The sequence below is a fragment of the Panthera uncia genome, chromosome A2 (assembly GCF_023721935.1).
Source record: "Panthera uncia isolate 11264 chromosome A2, Puncia_PCG_1.0, whole genome shotgun sequence".
Taxonomy (NCBI): domain Eukaryota; kingdom Metazoa; phylum Chordata; class Mammalia; order Carnivora; family Felidae; genus Panthera; species Panthera uncia.
In genome coordinates, this window is record NC_064816.1 from 105007431 (window position 1) to 105028263 (window position 20833).

The 20833-nt window shown below is 39.5% G+C and overlaps 1 protein-coding gene across 3 annotated transcripts in view; it reads right to left on the minus strand.

Annotated features, from left to right (window-relative positions):
• The window catches only part of CRPPA (CDP-L-ribitol pyrophosphorylase A), a 431068-nt gene extending 410997 nt beyond the window's left edge, over positions 1-20071 (minus strand). For all 3 annotated transcript variants that reach the window (XR_007460022.1, XR_007460021.1, XM_049641571.1), the window contains exons 1-2: positions 19734-20071; positions 649-925 (exon numbers count right to left, since the gene is read on the minus strand). Coding sequence is in view for 1 of the 3 variants with exons in the window: in XM_049641571.1 (XP_049497528.1) it covers positions 649-925; positions 19734-19981 (525 nt within the window). In the remaining 2 variants the exon portion in view is untranslated. The remainder of the gene's footprint in view (positions 1-648; positions 926-19733) is intronic.
• Positions 20072-20833: the final 762 nt, after the last annotated feature.

Here is a 20833-nt window from a genome sequence, read left to right on the forward strand (position 1 = left end):
ATGCTATACCAACTGTGTACAACACGTTGCACTGTCTCAAATTTAGACTAGAAAACTATTACCTTATTTTTAGGATTTTTATCTACTAATATAAGAACAAAACAAAGATGTTCTAGACATTACCAAAGGTCTTTTGCTATCCTGTCTTCTTTGGTGAAATATCACACAGAATGCGGTGTCATCTTAAAATGTTTCACTTTAAAGGGTGTAAAAATCTTGCCTAGTTATTCGTGCTGGAAAGTAAACCAGTTCCGGAAAGTCAAAACACAATGTGCATGTGATCAGCCAAATTTTTGATAATCGTGTGTCCTAGACTTGAGAATTTTCTTAGGTATTTTCAGGTAAGTGTACATTGCTTCTCATTTATTCAAGGTGCATACATAGCCATACTCTGAAGACATTATTACATTTTTCTCCAAAAAGCTCATGTTATGATGAGGCACTGGACTGTAAGAAAAAATAAATTCCGGTACAGTCTCATGACCTACAACACTTCAAGCTTCCTGAAAAAAAAATTAGTATGATGCTTTTAAGTCATCATGCCTGTTTCATATAGACATTTAAATAGGATTTCATCAAAATCCAGAAATTCAACATTTGCTATTGTATTTGCATCTTTTATCCACCTTCAGAAGTATAAACACTTACCCCATACTCCTTAGCAGCTGTGACAACCTTAAGAAGGACATCTTCTTCAACAAATGGTCTCACAGCATCATGGATTATCACAACTTCTGGCTTAGACAGTTTAGAGTCAGGCTGGTCCTCTGCCAGTGCTTTGAGTCCATTGAAAATTGACCTGTGACGGGTCACTCCAGCTTCAACCAGTGAGATGCGCTGATGCTGGTACTTCTGAATGATACCGTTCATTGCTTCCATGTTCTCTCCAGTTACTGCAACAACAAGGTCCTTTATCCAACATACTCTAAAAGGAAAGAATACATACATTTAATATAAATAGAGCCTTATATGAGTTAAGCTAGTAACAAAACTGAATTAGTAAGCACTACTGTAACTTCACAGGGCTATCAAAAACTGAAAGTTAAATCAGTTTTATGCATTTTATTGTGTCTAGTGAAAAGATTGTTAATCAGTGAATATTTCACACTATAGATAGTAACAGGTGTAGTTAATGTTTTATACTCCATAGTCAAATTTTATCTATATAAATACTATACAATAGATATGGATTCCAAAGTTTGGATTCTATTATCAGTACATTGAGATAAAAGAATGCAGTAATAGTCCTTTAAATTGATTTTTTTTTCCAAATCATTTGTTCAATAAAATAGAAACAAGTCAAAGCAGTTTTGAATACCAGAATTTCTGTCTCTCTCAAGAAATCCATCAAATTAGTAACACAGCTGCAAAACTTTGCCTACATCCAAGTGAAACATCATGTCTTAAATAGGGATACTAAGATTATATCAAGTTCAAAATGATAAACTTTATAATAAAATATTTAAAGAATTGACCTATTGAGTCACACAAAGTGTTAAACAATTTTTCTGTTGTAAAATATTTTTTTAAACACTTACTGACATTTTGCACTGCATACTCCATAGCATTGAGTGGCAACTGCATTAGATTTTGGCAGACTTCTTGAACACCAGCACTAACAGAGCTTGAGGTCATTATAGACTCTACGTTCCACATAGAGCCAACAGGCTCAGACCAGGCAAACTGCCTCTGACCCACGATACGAACTCTGAATAAAGGTCACTTTAAAATTAATTATTTTTTTTTTTAATTTACATCCAAATTAGTTAGTATATAGTGCAATAATGATTTCAGGAGTAGATTCCAGTGATTCATTCCCTATGCATAACACCCAGTGCTCATCCCAACAAGCGTCTTCCTTAATGCCCCTTACCCATTTAGCCCATTGTCCCTCCCACAACCCCTCCAGTAATGCTCTGTTTGTTCTCCATAATCAAGAGTCTCTTATTTTTTGTCTCCCTCCCTGTTTTTGTATTGCTTTCGCTTCCCCTCTCTTGTGTTCATCTGTTTTGTGTCTTAAAGCCCTCATATGAGTGAAGTCATATGATACCTGTCTTTCACTAATTTAGCTTAGCATAAAACCCTCTAGTTCCATCCATGTAGTTGCAAATGGCAAGATTTCATTCTTTTTGATTGCCGAGTAATACTCCATTGTATATATATACACCACATCTTCTTTATCCATTCATCCCTTGATGGACTTTTGGGCTCTTTCCATACTTTGGCTATTGTTGATAGTGCTGCTATAAACACGGGGGTGCATGTGTCCCTTCGAAACAGCACACCTGTATCCCATGAATAAGTGCCTAGTAGTGCAATTGCTGGGTCATAGTGTAGTTCTATTTTTAGCTTTTTGAAAAACCTCCATACTGTTTTCCAGAGTGGCTACACCAGCTTGCATTGCCACCAACAATGCAAAAGAGATCCTCTTTCTCCACATCCTCACCAGCATCTGTTGTTGCCTGAGTTGTTAATGTTCGCTATTCTGACAGGTGTAAGGTAGTATCTCATTGTGGTTTTGATTTGTATTTCCCTGATGATGAGTGACGTTGAGCATTTTTTCATGTGTAGGTTGGCCATCTGGATGTCTTCTTTGGAGAAGTGTCTATTCATGTCTTTTGCCCATTTCTTCACTGGATCATTTGTTTTTTGGGTGTTGGGTTGGATAAGTTCTTTGTAGATTTTGGATACTAACCCTTTATCTGATATGTCATTTGCAAATATCTTCTCCCATTCTGTCACTTGCCTTTTAGTTTTGCTGATTGTTTCCTTCACTGTGCAGAAGTTTTTATTTTGATGAGGTCCCAATATTTTATTTTTGCTTTGGTTTCCCTTGCCTCTGGAGACATGTGGAGTAAGAAGTTGGTGCGGCCAAGTTCAAAGAGGTTTTTGCCTGCTTTCTCCTCGAGGATTTTGATGGCTTCCTGTCTTACACTTAGATCTTTCATTCATTTTGAGTTTATTTTTGTGTATGGTGTAAGAAAGTGGTCCAGGTTAATTTTTCTACGTCACTGTCCAGTTTTCCCAGCACGGTTTGCTGAACAGACTGTCTTTATTCCACCAGATATTCTTTCCTACTTTGTCAAAGATTAGTTTGCCATACTTTTGTGGGTCCATTTCTGGGTTCTCTATTCTGTTCCATTGATCTGAGTGTCTGTTTTTGTGGCATTACCATACCGTCTTGATAATTACAGCTTTGTAATACATCTTGCACTCCAGACTGTTATACCCCCAGCTTTCATTTTCTTTTTCAGGATTGCTTTGGCTATTTGGGGTCTTTTCTCATTCCATACAAAGAACTCTCAGCCTCTGAGACACTCTATATGCATGCTAGACAGTGAAAATCTTATATACATTTTTACAAAGATGGAAAGTTCTGAAAATTACTGAGTGAAATGAGTTTTATTTATGTGAACATTTGGTTGATTTACTTAATTATTAACCTCCAACCTTCTGTAATTGAACCAACCCTTTCCAATCCCATTCTTCATGTCACTACAACAGTAATATACAGATGAGCAACACAAAGAGCTATTTTATAGGCACACTGTATTTTTAAGTCCATTCCTTTAACAGGTATTTACTGAATGAAGATGCTGATAAACTAAGCATTGACAACACAATGAAAATAAATACTGCCTTTGCTGAGGTTACAGATCAAACAAAGAACCCCAAGGAACAACGGCAATCTGTGATCAAGTGTTATGAAGAAATCCAGGCTCACATGCAAGCAGATCATCTGACTAGCACAGAGAAGGCCAAGGTGATATTCCCTAAGGAACCAGAATTTGCTATAGGATCCAAATGGTGAGTGGCAGGGAAAAATAGGCAAAGGAGTATGAAGGTATGCTGTAAGTAAAAGCCATTACAAGGTCCTGAGGGCCAGGAAGCAAATGGAGTCAAATCGTTTCAGCAATGGAATGGGATGAGAGCCTATGAAGAAGCTGGAGGTCAAGGCAAGACCCAGAATAGGCTAAGCCATGGGGCCTCACAGACCATGTGATGAGTTTTAATGTTATAATACAAAGCCATAAACAAAGCTTTATGCAGGAGAGGACATTTCTCTAAAAAAATAAAAAAAAAAATTAAAAAGTGCTCACTTACCCAAATGTGTATCATGTCATAAAACAGTGCCTAGAAAACTCTAGTAGTCAGAAAATCCCCTAAGAGAAGACTACTTCCTAATTTCCCAAACCTGTGAAGGGACAACCCTACATGCCAAAGGAACTTTACAGATGTGGTTAAGGATCTTGAAATGGAATGATTTTCCTAGACCATCTAGGTATGTCTAATATAATCCCAGGAATCCTTAAACGTGAACAAGAGGCAGAAAAGTCAATGCAGCAGATGAGTTAATAGAAACAGTGGCCAGTGTGATACAGGACCACAAGTCTAGGAATATAAGCAACCTCTAGAAACCAGAAAGTGGCCAGGAAATGGACTGTCTCTTGAGTGTCCAGAACAAACATAGCATTGCCAACACCTTTATATTTTAGTCCAGTGATACCTACTGTAAGCTTCTAACTTCCAGAAGTTGAAGGTAGTAACATGTTGCTTTAAGTCACTCACTTCATGGTTTTTTTGTTTGTTTTTGTTTTGTTTTGTTTTAACAGCAGCTAATTTAGTACACTCAGTTTTACTCTTGCTACAAGGTAGAGAAGACATCTGGTAGAGAAAGGGAAAGCAGACAGACCAAGTAGGAGATGACTGCTGCTTCATTCTGGGAAAAACGATGACTGTAGCCTCGCTACCAGATGGAGCTTGTAGATGGGGTTTAAGAGATAAATTAGAGAGCATAACCTTTGCAAAATTGGCAAAAAAGTTTCATTATGACATAAAATAACTAACATTAAGCATTTACTATGGCTTAAGCCTTAGTCATGTTCTAACTCCTGTAATCCTCATTCTCTACGGTCTCTCTTAAGTGGGAAACAATTAAGAGGTGACATATACATTCTACTTAGCTTTCCCAAACTACCATCTTGTACCAAAAAGTTCTTGAAATCGTTTTACCAAAATACAATCCCATATTCCATCTTCTAGAAGGTAACTTCCATGACAGAAAGGACATCTGTTTTTCCCATTGCTTTTCACATACCTGGTATACCCTCATTTATTTGTTGAATAAATGACCTTGGTCAATCTCACCTACCAGCAACGGTGTAGTATCTCTCAACACAGCATCATCTCAAAGGTTATAAAAACAAAAGAAGCTCTTCATTAAGCTGATCAGCTACAAAAACTCAAAAAAAAAAAAAAAAAATAAAAAACCAAAAAAAAAAAAAAAAAACCAGTATAACCTTCCCTATGTGATGTGGTTTTGTTTCAAGCATTTGACTCCTTACCTTCACTTCAATAACTCTAGGCTCCTAGAAAGCCAGAATTACTTATGTTTTGTCAGACACTGGGGGGAATTCTAATCACAAGCAAGCTGAAACAATGCAGAAATATTCACAAAGCACCTAAGAGTAAGATATGTATTATGATGTGCAGTCAATAGAAAGTATTAGGGAGTAAGTCTCAGTGTTGGTTGCTCTGCTTTGTAGCCCATCCATCCCCCATCCCTTTCATTACAAACTTAATTGATTACAGTGTACTCACACAGTTTAGAATTTATACTGTACTTAAAGCGCCCACTCCACACGCCCCCCCCCCCCACCGCAACTGTCAAGTGACAGTCCGTGGTCTCTAAATGTGAAGCTTCCCAAGGTTCTGTCTTCACTGACACAAGCTGTGACCAAAGCACTCATCTCCTCCATTATTTATTGCACCAGCCTCTTAGCTGGTCTCGTTCTACTTTTTATCCCAATGTAACACATTCTCACCACTTCTAGAGGATTTTTCTCAAGTGCAAACCTAAAGTTACCCCCTGCTGCTTCTTGAGCAGGACCCTTCAAGGTCAGCCTACTTGTCCCTATGCCACTTCATCTGTCCCATTCCCCTCTTATTTAGGAGGACATTTTCTCTCACATCCAGGTCTTTGCTTATGTTACTTCCTTTGCTACCCAGCACACCTACCCCATCTTGGGGTGGGGCAAGATGGGAAGCTCAGTTCCACTTGTTCATCTGTCAGTTCAGATATGGCTTCCCCCAGGAAGCTTTCCCAGGCATTTTGGGAGCAGCATCCCTGTTCTCCACTTCCAGAGTACTCTTACTGCTAAAGAGATTTACCATCATACTCTACGGTTTCCTTTTCTATCTCCTTCACTAGGCTGCCAACTCACAGAAAGCAAAGTCTACACTTCAGAGCTTGGCACATTCTAAACCAAGGAGTATTAGTAATATTAACAGCAACTAAGATTGATGGCTCGCTCAGTAACATGTGCTATGTACAGCACTTGCCTGCAATATCTCATCCAATATATCAGATCGCAGGAAATCACTATTATCACTTTACAGAGGACATGGAAGCAGTGACCTGCCCATGATCTCACACTTAAGAAATGCAGGGACCTGGGTGGAACCAAGTCTGATTTGGGAGCACACTGTTAACTTCTACAAATGCACTAACAGTCTGTGAGAAAGAGGTGGCAAAATTATGTCAGTATCCATTGTGTCTCCAGCACATCATTTATATTCTTAGTGATGAACCATGTAATACTGCTACATTTGTGATCAAAATGACAAATTTCCTTTATTTCTCGTAATTCAAGCAAAAATAAACACCTAACATTTGCCAGGCAGTATGCTAGACACTTGTTATATAATAATGAACCAACTCTGGCAGAATTCCTGACCTCATAGACCATATGTCAGTATCTGTTAAATGAATCCATGAATAGGAAAGATTTAAATAACTAGAAAGGAATAAATTATTACTTTTGTAATTGTTTAAGCCTTTTCTCTGTTCATGGATTCAGTTAACACTTTTGACATAATGGTCTGTGATTTGCTCAAGTTTAAAGGAAAGAATTATTAACAGTGATCAAATATATTTCAGTTTATTAATAAAACATCACACTAAGGTTTTTATTTTTTAAAAACATTTTAAGTACATGCTCAACTAAATCAGTAGGCAAAACTACTCTATAATCAAGAATTTAACTTGTACTCTAAGCTATTTATCTCTTCATAGTGTATTTTATCAGAAAAAAAAAGTCACTTAAAAGCAACTTTTAAAGATCTTAAGTTGCTATTTTTTCATAAAAATTACTTCCAATTAAATGTTAATACTGAACAATTAAGAGGGAGAAAGACAAGGCATTGCTAGACTTAATAGTCATTCAAATATCTGCACAATGAGTCAATGAATTAATGAACTCCCCAAGATAGTTACTAGAATGCCTTCAAAGAGCTATAAAATAATTGTTTCAAAGAAAGTCAGTCATAATAGATGTAAATAATTAGATATACCCAAGTCCTTTGATTATTTCCAAAAGTCGTAAGAGACTCTAAGCAGCAAAGTCTTTTAAGTCTTTTATCTTTCTCAAACTATAGATTAAGACCTATTAGTGTATCAATTTAGGGAGTTTAGGTTAACATTTTTGGATAAATGATATAGAAATTAATAGAAGGGTAAAGTTAGAATGCATAGCAAATAGGACAGGTTTTCTTGAAATTCAAATACGTACATATTGTGTATTTATGTGCTTGATGGAGTCATAATGCAAAATATTTTTTTAAACAAGTTACAATAAAAAAATTTAGGAGACATGGTCTTTAGACCACTCTTAAGAGATAACGGAATTATGGTATTTTGTTCAGCAACCAAGCACTTGCAATCCTTTTTAAGTACTATTTATATTTCAAAGGATTTATTCACATTCTTTTCTAGTTGTAGAATTAATAGACTTTTACAGTATTAAAGTTAAATAATGTAGAATCATGGGACTGAGAAAAACCTTAACTACCTCACACAGTGCCTACTGAACAAGTATTTGCTGAATAAACGAATCTGGCTGACCTCCTTAGTGGAAAGCATGTCCACACTGAATTGCTATACTCAGATCTCATCAAGTTCTCTTGACTAATTCCTTTCTAGCACATTCCCTAGGCAAATTACAAGGCTATCACCTATAGACATTTTGAGGAAAAATTATCATTTCTCATATTTTCTCCCACAATGCTAAAAAATCACTTACAGTATTCTGCTTGAGCAGCTTAATATGATCAGTTAAAAATGACAGATTTAAACACATGCTTTTTAAATAAACAGACAGGGAGGGAGATGCCTGGGAGGCTCAGTTGGTTAAGCATTGACTCCTGGTTTTGGTTCAGATCATGAACTCAGTTTGTGAGTTTCAGCCCCACATTGGACTCTGTGCTAACAGTGCAGAGTCTGCTTGGGATTCTCTCTTGGTCCCTCTTTCTGTCCCACCCCCCCAACCACTCATGCTGGCTCTCCAAATAAATAAACTTTATAAATAATAAGCAAACAGATACATGGAGTGCCTGGGTGACTCAGTTAAGCGTCCAACTCTTGATTTCGACCCAGGTCATGATCTCATGGTTGGTGAGTTTGAGCCCCACGTCAGGCTCTGTGCTGACCACGCAGAGTCTCCTTGGGATTTTCTCTCCCTTGTTCTCTGCCCCTCCCCAGTTTGGCCCCAAGGGACAGTGGCAGCTAGGGCTGACTGCCATGACAGTCTTCATAGAGATTAGGCTTGTGGATTGTACTGTGGCCATATTTGGTAGATTTACATCTCCCCATACCTACCCTGCTATTTTAGCAGCAAACTATTGTTGAGTTGGTGTGAAGGGGATGGCTCCCAATTGCCCCCACAATGTCAGGTCTCCTTATCAGGTCTCATGACCCCAGACTTCCTACTTGAAGTCCAACCTACCAGTCCTAATCTCTCCTTGAAAGAGTCCCATGGGGGCCTTCCCACTGGCAATTTGACACAAACATCTAGTCATACAAACACAGTCTTATTGTATTTTTAATACATAATGTAGGCCTATTGTTTCCCTTAACTCAGATTTGACCCTTAATGATGCATTAAGAAAATTATTTAAAGTTCAATTCCTGTATTTGAACATGTTCAACTGAAAGTAACTTAAGTACCTTTTTCTTTCTGAATCCTTAATTCAATTAGTCACTAAAACCAGTCAATTCCTGTCTAAATATTTCTCCTGTCTTCCCTACTCCAACTTTTAGTTCAATTCAAGCAATCAACATTGCTCATTTAAATTAACATTTATATATGTACATATATATTTCTATCTTGTTTCAATACAATTTCCAGGGTTTTCAGAAAGAGTAAGATAGAACAAGTACACAAGAAAGCAAAAATTAGAGACAATCTATTAACTCAGAAAATCTATTAAGCCATCAGTGCATACACACACTTCAACACATACACCTATCAGCTGGGAAGATGGTGGAGTAGAGGACCTTAAGCTCACCTCACCCCATGGTTACAACTAAATGACCATATCAGTATAAATAACCCAGGAAACGACCAATACACTGGTAGTACAAACTCCACAACTAAGGGCAGGGGAAAGGTCACATCAAAGGTACAAAGGGCTGAGATGTAGTCTGAGAGCAAAAGAGACCATGCCATTCAAGCTGGCAGCACAGTAAAGGGCAGAAAACACATTTTCACACCAGGAGCCCATGAACTGGGAGAATGAATCTCTAGTATTTTCTTTTGAGTGAGTTGAGTGAAGGCCAAATTTCATGAGTTCCTAAAACAAGCAGGACTTAAAGCCTGGAATTTTAAAAATCCCAGGCTTGGCTCTAGGAGAGCCCAGAAAGCTTTAGGAAGCAGAATCCCCATCCTTAAAGAGATAGCAGGATAAACAGCCCATGCAGATACAGTGTAGAACCAGCAGTTTGAAAAATGCCTGGGGTAGACTGCCCCCCCCCTCGATGAGCAGTTTGCTCATCTCAGAACACCGCCTGGACAAACAGATGCCACTAGGAGACACCTCCAGGAACAAAGAAGCTGGCAAATGCTATTTCCCTCCCCAGCCCCATAGCATAAACAATGGTTACCTGTGGGAAGCAGCACAGTACTGACACTCATAGCTTAACTTGCTTTCACAAAGCTCCACCAGGCCATGCCACTCCCAAATGCTTCAATGGATCCACCCCTTTCCAGTCACTCTTGCCTCCATCCCCCTGCTCTGGGCCCTCCCCCAGAAGACCAGCACAAACACTGCCAACGCCACATCTGACCTGAGCATTTTGTAGGTCCTCAGTTTACATAGTGGTGGGGGCAAGTCTCAGTTCTCAAGCAGACCACTGCACACCTTGCTGCCCACAACAGGCAGAGAGGGACTCTGCCCACAGCTGAACTGAACGAACAATAGGGCAAGACTCAACAGCAGAGCAGACACAACACACATAGAAGACATTCCCTGAAGCTTCTGGCCCTGGGTAACTACAGAGCCCTGAAGGACCTCTTCTTCATAAGGCTGTTATCATAGGAAAGTCAGCTACTTCTCTTGCTCTTAACAGAGAGAAATAGATACACTAAGTCAAACAAAATGAGAAGACAGAAATACATTTGCCAAATGAAAGAACAGGACCAAATCACACCATCTGACCCAAGCAAAACAGATGTAAGTATTATGGCTGATAGAGAATTTAAAAAAAGTATCATAAAGATACTCACTGGACTTAAGAGTGGAGGACATCAGTGAGACACTTAACAGAGAGTAAAAAAAACAAAAACAAACAAACAAACGAAAAAGAAAAAAACAACCAGAGATCAAGAACACAGTAAGTGAAATTAAAAATATACTTGATGGAACAAATAGCAGGCTACATAAAGCAGACAAATTATTTAATGACCTGGAACACAGACTAATGGAACATAACCAATCTTAGCAAAGTAAAGATAATTATGCAAATTGAGAATATTCTTAGAGAACTCAGTGACTCCAAGCATAATATCTGTACTATAGGATCTCAGATGAGGGGCAGGAAACTTATTTGGAGAAATAATAGTTGAAACTTCCCTAATATGAGAAAGGAAACATATCCAGATTGAGGAGACACAGATATCCTTCCCCCTCACCCCAAAAAAAAAATCTCTACCCAAGGAGGTCCACACCAAGACATATAGTAATTAAAATGGCAAAAAGTAGTAAAAGGAAAAAAAAAAAAGTAAAGCAATAAAAGATGACAGTTACATTCAAAGGAACTCCATAATACTAACAAGGGATTTTTTACCAAAACTTTGCAGGCCAGAGGGAATGGCAGGATATATTCAAGGTGCTCAAAGGGAAAAAATCTGCAACCAAGAATACCCTATCCAGGAAGGCTATCACTCAGAATAGAAGGAGAGATAAAAGAGTTTCTCAAACAAAAACAGAGCTCATGACTACTAAAGCAGTCCTATAAGAAATATTAAAGGGAATCCTTTGGGTGGAAAGGAAGATCATAAGTGAGAACATGAAAATAAGCAGTAAAAATAACCTTTTCTGTAAAAACCAGTCAAGGGATTCATTAAAGAAAAGGATGTATATTATGATGCTATACACCTAAAAAATGGGAAGAAGAATGAACTTCAACTAAAGTGACCATCAATGTCATATAGACTGCTTTACTAGAAGATGTTATATACAAACCTAATGGTAACTACCAATCAAAAACAGGTAATAGATATGCAAAGAATAACGAGAAAAGGTTTGAAATAGATCACCAAAGAAAGCCAAAAAATCATGAAATACAATCAGGGAAGCATCAGAGAAAATATACAGAAACAACCACTAAACAAGTGACAAAATGGCAATAAACACCTATCTATCAGTACTTACTTTGAATGTGAATAGACTAAATGCTCCAATGAAAAGACACAGGGTGGCAAGATAAATAAATAAATAAACAAACAAACCATCAAGACCCAACTATATGCTGAATAAAAATAAATAATATAGGGGCGCCTGGGTGGCTCAGTTGGTTAAGCGGCCAACTTCCGCTCAGATCACGATCTCGCGGTCCATGAGTTCGAGCCCCGCATCGGGCTCTGTGCTGACAGCTCAGAGCCTGGAGCCTGTTTCAGATTCTGTGTCTCCCTCCCTCTTACCCTCCCCCGTTCATGCTCAGTCTGGTCTCAAAAATAAATAAATGTTTAAAATTTTTTTTTAAATAAATAATATAAAAACTAAAAAAGCAATAGAACAGATCAATGAAACCAGGAGCTGATTCTTTGAAAAAACTCAACGAAATAGATAAACCTCTAGCAAGACTCAAATAAGAAAATTTAAAAAAATTAACAAATAGATGACCCAAGTAACAAAAATTTATGGAAAAGAAGAAATAGCACCACAGAAATACAATTTTAACAGAATATTATGAAAATATTCATCAATATCAAATATTAATATCAAGTAGAAAATTTGAACAGACCAATCACCAGCAATGAAATTCAATCAGTAATCAAAAAACTCCCCAAAAATAAAACTCCAGGACCAGATGCCTTCACAGATGAATTCTACCAAACATTTAAAGGGGAGTTAATATCTATTCTTCTCAAGCTATTTCAAAAAATACAAGAGGAAGGAAAACATCCAAATCCATTCTGTGAGGCCATTATCACTCTGATACCAAAGCCAGATACAGACGCCACAAAAAAAAGAGTACAGGCCAGTATCTCTCATGAATATAGATGCAAAATCCTCATAATATTAGCAAACCACATCCAACAATATATTTAAAAGATCATACACCATGATCAAGTGGGATTTATTCCTGGAATGCAAGAGTGGTTCAATATCCACAAAATAATCAAAATGATATGGCACATCTGTAGGACAAAGTATAAAAACTGTATGACCATTTCAATAGATATAGAAAAAGCATTTGACAAAGTATAGCATCCTTCATGATTTAAAAACAAAACAAAATCTCTGCAAAATAGGTCTAGAGGGAACACATCTCAACATAATAAAGGTCTCGTATGAGCAAACATCATACTCAATGGGGCAAAACTAAGAGCTTTCCCCCTAACATCAGCAACAGGGATGTCCACACTCACCACTTTTACTCAATGTAGTACTATAAGTCCTAGCTACAGCCTTTAGACAAAAAGAAATAAGAGGCATTCAAATTGGTAAGGAAGGAGTAAAACTATTTGCAGATGACATCATACTACACATAGAAAACCCTAAATATCCCACCAAAAATCTACTAAAATTGGCCAATGAATTCAGTAAAGTCCAAGGACACAAAATCAATGTATAGAAATCTACTGCATTACTATACACTAATAACGAAGCAGAAGGTGAGATTAAGACAAAAATCCCATTCACAATCATACCATAACAATAAAGTACCTAGGAATAAATTTCAATGTGAAAGACCTGTACTCGGAAAACTATAAAACACTGATGAAAGAAATTCAAGACAACGCAGAAAAAGGCAAAGACATTCCTTGCTCACAGGTTCCAAGAAAAAAAAAATCGTTAAAACATCTTTATTACCAATGCCATCTACAAATTTAATTCAATTGCTATCAACATACCAACAGCATTTTTCACAGAACTTGAATAAACAATCCTAAAAATAGTATAGAACCACATACACACACACACACAAAACCTCCAATAGCCAAAGCAATCTTGAAAATGAAAAACAAAACTGGAGTTATCAAAATTCCAGAGTTCAAATTATATTACACAGTGGTAGTAATTAAGAGTGCAGGGGCACCTGGCTGGCTCAGTCAGTAAAGCATCTGACTCTTGATAACAGGGTTCTAAATTCAAGCCCCATATTGGGTATAGAGAGGACTTTAAAAAATAAAATCTTAAAAATAAAATAACACAGTATAGTACTGGAATAAAAATACACATAGATCAATAAAACAGAAAACCCAGAATTAAATGCACAATTACATGGCCAATTAATCTTTGACAAAAGAGGAATGAATATACATACAAGGGGGAAAAGACAGTCTCTTCAATAAATGGTATTGGGAAAACTGGACAGAGATATGCAAAAGAATGAAAACGGACCACTTTCTTTCACAATATACAAAAGTAAATTCAAATGGTTTAAAGACCTAAATGTGAGTCCCGAAACCCTAAAAAACACTTCAAGAGAGGGCAGGCAGTAATCTCTCTGACACTGACCATAACAACAGTTTTCTAGATATATTTTCTGAGGCAAGGGAAGAGCAAAAAATAAACTACTTGGACAACATCCAAATAAAAAGTTTCTGCACAGTGAAGGAAACAATCAACAAAACTACAAGTCAACCTACAGAATGGGACAAAGTGTTTGCAAATGACATCTGTTAAAGAGTATCCAAAATATAAAAAGAACTTAGAAAACTCAACAACCGAAAAATAAATAATGCATTTAAAAATGGCAAGACATGAACACACATTTCTCCAAGGAAAACATACAGATGGCCAAGACACACATGAAAAGATGCTCAACACCACTTATCATCAGGGAAATGTAAGTCAAAACTACAATAAGGTATCACCTCAAACTTGTCAGAATGGCTATAATCAAAAACACAAAAAACATCAAGTGTTGACAAGGACTCAGGAAAAAAAGAAGCCTCATGCACTGTTGGTAGAAAAGCAAACTGGTGCAGTCACTCTAGAAAACAGTATGGAAGTTTCTCAAATTTAAAAAACAACAACCCTATGATCCAGTAATCACACAGCTGGGTATCTACCCTAAAAATACAAAAACACTAATTCAAAGGTATGCACGGACTCCTATGTTTATTGCAGCATTATTTACAGCAGCCAAACTATGGAAGCAGTCCAAGCATCCATCAACTGACAAATGGATAAAGAAGTGGTACCTAAATGCAGTGGAATATTAGCCATAAAGAAGAATGTAATCTTTCCATTTGCAAAAACATGGATAAATCAAGAGAGTATCAGTGAAATAAGTTAGTCAGAGAAGGGCAAACACCACATGACGTTAGTCATATGTGGAATTTAACAAAACAAGGGAAAAAAAAGAGACAAACCAAAAAACAACTCTTAATTCTACAAAACCAACTGATTATTACCTGAGGGGAGTTGGGAGGGAAGAATGGCTGAAATAGGTGAAGGGGATTCATCGTGATGAAAAAGAAGGATTTAAAAAGTAAATAGAACATAAAAACATATATACAAATACAGAATCACTACGTTGTACACCTGAAACTAATATGCCGATTATGCCTCAATTTAAAAAAGGCAAGCAGACAACACACACACACACCATGGAGTCTCAGTTTCTAAAACTGGACTTCCATTGATTTTCCAAGTGGCAAGAAAGCAACCCAACTTAACCACAAAAATCTACTCTCCTTAAGATCAACACATACAAATCCACAAAACAGCTTTCTTTGAAATTCATCTGACATTATCACATTTATGTTGACTAACTTACATTAGCCAAACTAAGAGTGAAACCTGAATTAGAATGCCAACACATTAATAAGGATATATATTAGTATCCAAAGTCTGCAATGCTTTTTATTAGTGGGACAGCCCATTTCCTTCCTAGAGGAGATTTATACTGGCTGCCAGTTTATAATACAGTTTCAATGGGCAGTGAACCCTATCGAGGAACAAGTCATTTTAGGCAGTGTCCTCTACCGCAGAAAACTTGAGAAACTTCTCCAACTATGCAGAAGGCTGTGCCAGACTTTGTTCAAATGTATCAGCAAAGGAACTCCCACTCCTAGCCCACCATCACCATGAATCTGAAGAAGCATGGCCAGTGTTTGCCTTGTATTTGACAGTGTTTGTCTTACTTTTCTTGTATTTGTCATTTTAGTTATTCAGCTAAGCCAGATTAACCATTCTTAATGAGTTTCTTTCCTTAGATATTTGGAACCCGAAGTAAGCTTCACGGCAGGGATTTTTACTCCGTACATAAGACCTGGGAACACATTTTTTTATACAGCAAAAGAGCAGAGTTGATCTGTAAAGTGTATTTTACAACTTAACTGCCAGGGCTTTATGCCTCCACCACTACCATGGCCACCTAAGTTTTCTTAGAGCAATATTTCTTTTAAAAACTCTGGTCATACATAAATCAATAGTTACATAAGGCGCTAGTACCCTTGATCTCAGTTCCTTGTTAGTATGCTGAGGGGCAAAAAAAGCTCTCTTCAAATTATAAATCTTTGGTTTAATAAACTTCTATTCCCTCTACAAGGCCAAAAGCAAAGTTTCAAAATCCTAGAAACATTTTTAATCAACTTCTGAAAGACTCTTGTTCCTAATACAACCTACCAAGTAGTAGTTTTGATTGTTTTAGTTAAACCCAAATGCACAGATCCGAATGACCAGCTGTATCATCTTAATAGAGGTGGTATATAAACATGTATAAACATACATACGTTTATACATACACATGCAATGTTTAATGGAAATATATGCACATACAACTGACTGATAGACTTTGTCCAGATAGAGCCATAGCCAACGTCTCCCAGATTTGGGAAGGTGCAGAGAGTCTTTTGAATGTCATTTAATTTAATAATTAAGAAATTTCAGGGTGCCTGGGTGGCCCAGTCAGTTGAGCATCTGACTCCTGTTTTTAGCTCAGGTCATGAACCTGGGGTCTGTGCTAGGCTCTGCACTGAGCACGGAGCCTGCTTAAGGTTCTCTCCTCCCCCTCCACTGCTGGCACTCTCCCCCTCCCAACACACACACACACACACACAAAGATATTTCAATGGCCTACCAGAACTGGACTAAACTAGAAAAAAATATTTTCCCAATGTCACCTGAATTGAAAACAATCCTGAGTCTCAGTCAACTCACAATACAGACTCTCTGAAGGTCCCCTCTAACTTTTCAGTCATTTAAGAACAGGTGCTTTAATATGTACCATGTTGTTTAAAAAGTAAAAAAAAAAAAAAAAAAAAAAAAAACACTCAGGGTGCCTAGGTGGCTCAGTCAGTTAAGCATCTGACTTCAGCTCAGCTCATGACCTCACCACTCAGTGAGTTTGAGCTGGTGTCAGGCTCCATGCTGACAGCTCAGAGCCTGGAACCTGCTTCGGATTCTGTGTCTCCCACTCTCTCGCTCTCTGCCCCTCCCGTTTGCTCTCTCAAAAATAAAAATTAAAACATTAAAAAAAATGGGGGGGGGGAACTCCCCTGAGTTGACCTTAGAAGCTAAGGATCTCATCACTACAAAGTGCAGTCTTCCTCTCAACTCCTCTATGGCCATGGAACCTTCACTCAGCCATTGGCTGTGCTGAGTCAGAGAATAAGCTTCAAGTATTTTGATAGTGAGCTAGGAGTTTAACTGTTTCTTTTTAAGTTTGCAACTAGTTGTTTTTGTTTTGAGCTGTCTACCCCACCTTCCAAAGCATCCTGTACCTCTGATTCCTGAAACATTCCAAGATCTGGGGACTTCAACCAACTTGCTTCTCCACAGCTGTTCCCATTTTCTTGGGGACTGTTAAGTCTGATTACCATCCTGTTCTTCCAATGTTTTGTTGTCATCTTTTACCTACTCCAGTTCTTACATTCATTTTCCCTTGTGTGGCTATACTGTTTTTAGTCTCTTTGGGTGGATAAATACAACAGTGAAAATAATGCCATTTAAACCTGCATTTAACTAAAACAAAGACGAGCCACATTTCTTTACATTTCCCTATCCCAATTTAAGAGCTGTGGACCAAACTTCAGAGGTGAAGTCTCTCGTATGCCATAGTTTTTTATCGGTTCAAAATTCCAAAGGACAGATCCAACTATGAGGGTCATTTTTCAGTCAGTGAGTATCTTTAATTTCATAGTCAAGATCAACTAATAAAGATTATTCACAACAACCTCTCTATTAGTGAGATGGAAAAAGCTTGAGAAAAGAAAGTCTTAACTTCTGCGAGACAAATGAACTTTGAAATCAAATAAGAGGGCAAGGAGAGCTGACACTATCCTAAAATAATCTAGATGATTGACAGTGGTGACACCCAATTACATCTTTTCTGATCTGACGCATTGAGAGTGATGCTTCCCCTTTAATACGTGGTAAGCATGCATCATTTTGCCAAAGAGCAAAACGTAAGAATTTCATACGACATTTTATGCTTCCATCTCCTTTCCTTAATTGAACTTGCATAATTCAAGAGGATGAAATAACCTAGGCTTTTTAACACCATGCTCTAGGAAGTCTATTAGCACTCAACAGAATGCCCTTCCTTTAGCAAATGGCTAAGAAGCACCCATACCTAAACCCCTGTAATGCAAGATTTCCAAGGATTTCCTGAAACATACCCCAAATGCAATCATCCCTTAAGTTCTTCAGGCATTTTAATAGTGACAAAAATGATCTCCGATGGATTTCAAAATGGAGGTTTCTTTAGTTACTATTAGAATTTTATCACTGCTGTTAGCAATACAAAACACATTTTCCTCATCTTCCATTAAAAAAGGCATTCCCAGAACACTTTTACTTCAAAAGATTTTTCCAGTAACCACGTATCTCAGTCTACCCCAAAAGATGCAAACGTGCTGATGTTAATTTGCTTCATAGGAAAGAAAACTGAACGTACAAGAGACTATATTCCCTTATGCCCAGTTATTAAGCAATTAGGTTCTGCTGGCCAAAATCCATTGTGTCCCTTAATATAACCTACATAAAGGAGTTATGTTGTCACGGGGTCTAACATACTGTAGTACTGTAGTTACATGATTCATACACAGAGAAAAGGTGGCCTACAAGAGTAGGGAAAGCACCTGAACTGTTTCCATGTTTGTTTGAGTTTCAGATGTGACCACTGGCCTGATTACCCTAATCAAGGGTGGTTATGACTCTTCACGCTTCCATAACCATATCCAACACAACGTGGGCCCTTTGGCTTCTGTGGTGTGTGCAAGCATGATGGGACAGGAAGAAGAGCTTTGCTGGGTAATAGGCTAACAGCCTTGAATTAGCAGCAACTCATTAGCTTGGTCTTCATGAAAGCCACCTGCAAAGGATATACTAAAATAATGTTATCCTTCTTGAGACACAAAGGACTCACTTCAAGGTTTAACATCCCATCACAGCACCACACTGGCTTCAACCCATAGCAACTCATCTAGGGACCTGTGCAACTGTCCTGCTTCCTACCCCTCCAGACTCACCCCACGCTCAATCATACTACTATGCGCTAAAACAATTAACAAACCCCCTCTCCATCTCACTACTGTGCCTCTAATCCTCACCCCAATTCCACACGTATTGGCCTTAACAATTTCGCACCCTTAAATCTATATCCACCGGTGAAAGCCTTGGATTAAGTTTTGTCCCTCCATCCACCGTCAGCACTTCGTAATTAACATAGGATCTTAAGAGATATTCAGTTAACGTACATGAATGGATAAAGTGAACAAAGGCCCGTGAAGTGAGATGTGTGAGTAAAACTCCAATCCACGCATGCACGGAGAGCACAAAACATTAACAGAGATTGAGAAAGAGGCAGACGGGCAGGGAGACTCCTGAAAGAGCTTGTCATTAGGCCCCAGTGGGGCCACTGTCAAAACTAAATGCCTTTTAGTTCCAACCCATGCTCTCCTTAGTCCAGCTCCAGGAGCCGGGCTCCCCACAACCACGTCGACGGCCCGGGCACCGAAAGGGGTCTGTGGGGCAGTCCCCTCTTGCGTGCAGGTCTGTTAGAGGATCAGAACCACCGGTCCCTGAATTGCAGGGAAGGACGCAGCCCAAGCCTGGGATTGAGCGGGCGGAGTCGGCCCCGCAGTCCGCCGAGAGAAGGCGCCAGCACGAAAGCAGCACGAGGGGCAGGTGCCGCGGGCCGCCCTAGGCAGGCAGCACCAGGAGCGGAAGGCCGGGCCGGGGGCCGGGAACCGGGGGTGCGCCTTGCGCCGCATTACCTCTCCAGGGCCTGCAGCGTGTAGCTGATGAGCGGCCTCTCCAGGACGGGGCAGAACTGCTTCGGGGTGGGGACGCCCATGCGCTCCCCACTACCCCCCGCCGGCAACACTGCAGCCACTGCGGGAGCGCGGCGCCCAGCTGGCCGAGCCTCGGCCCGGGCCGCGTTCAGCGTAGAGGCCGAGGGTGTCTGGTCCGCGCCGAGAGAGTCGCACAAGCGAGGCCGCGGCGCGGCGGGCCTGGGCTCCATGGCGGCGGGCGGCGCGGCCGGCCGGCTGGCCTGGCTCGCCCCGGGCCACAGCGCCCCGCTGCGCTCGGCTGGGGTCACCGGGAAGATGGGGGGGAGGGCAGAGGAGGCCTGACGGCGCCCACCGGAGCCGCGGAGTCCGGGCCGCTGCGTGTCCCCAGGGGACGCTCCGGGTGCCGAGCTTCCTCCTTTGGCGTCCGCGGCCTCAGCGACGAGCCCAGCGCCCCCGGCCGGGCTGCGTTTTCGCGCCTCCTCGCTTCTCTGGCGGGCCCAGCGGTCGCCTCGGGTGGAAGTGTCAGCCCTCCGTAGGAACCTACGGGTCCCATTAAACTTAACAGTTTTGCGTAGGCTGTAGAGGTCAGGACTCCCCCCCAGTCCCTCTCCCCTTAAGGATATTTGGATTCAGGTCACAGGAGGGGACAGAAAGACCTCGATTTCTGACTTTGATTAAGCTCGTAAGATTTCCTGGTTCCACCTCGAAAAAGACAGGTGGCCGGGCAGTGTTATTATGAAATAATTAACCCAAACTGCCACGGATCCCAAATTTGTCTGCAAATTGGAACTACCTGGGGAGCTCAGAAATTGCTGACACCTACGTCCCACGCTCAAAGACTGGGATTTAATTAGTCTGGTGTGTGGCCCGAGTTTGGGAATGTTTTTAAAGACCCCCAGGTAATTCTAATGAGCAGGCACGTTTTGGACCCACAGAGCCAAAGCAGTAATACTAATAATTGCTGAACAAGCGACACACATTAGCTCATTTAATCTACAGGAGAACCCAGCTATTACTGGGGTTTTATTGGTTTTGGTTTTTTGTTTTGACACAGAGAAAGAAAAAAGGTTGCAATGTTTAAG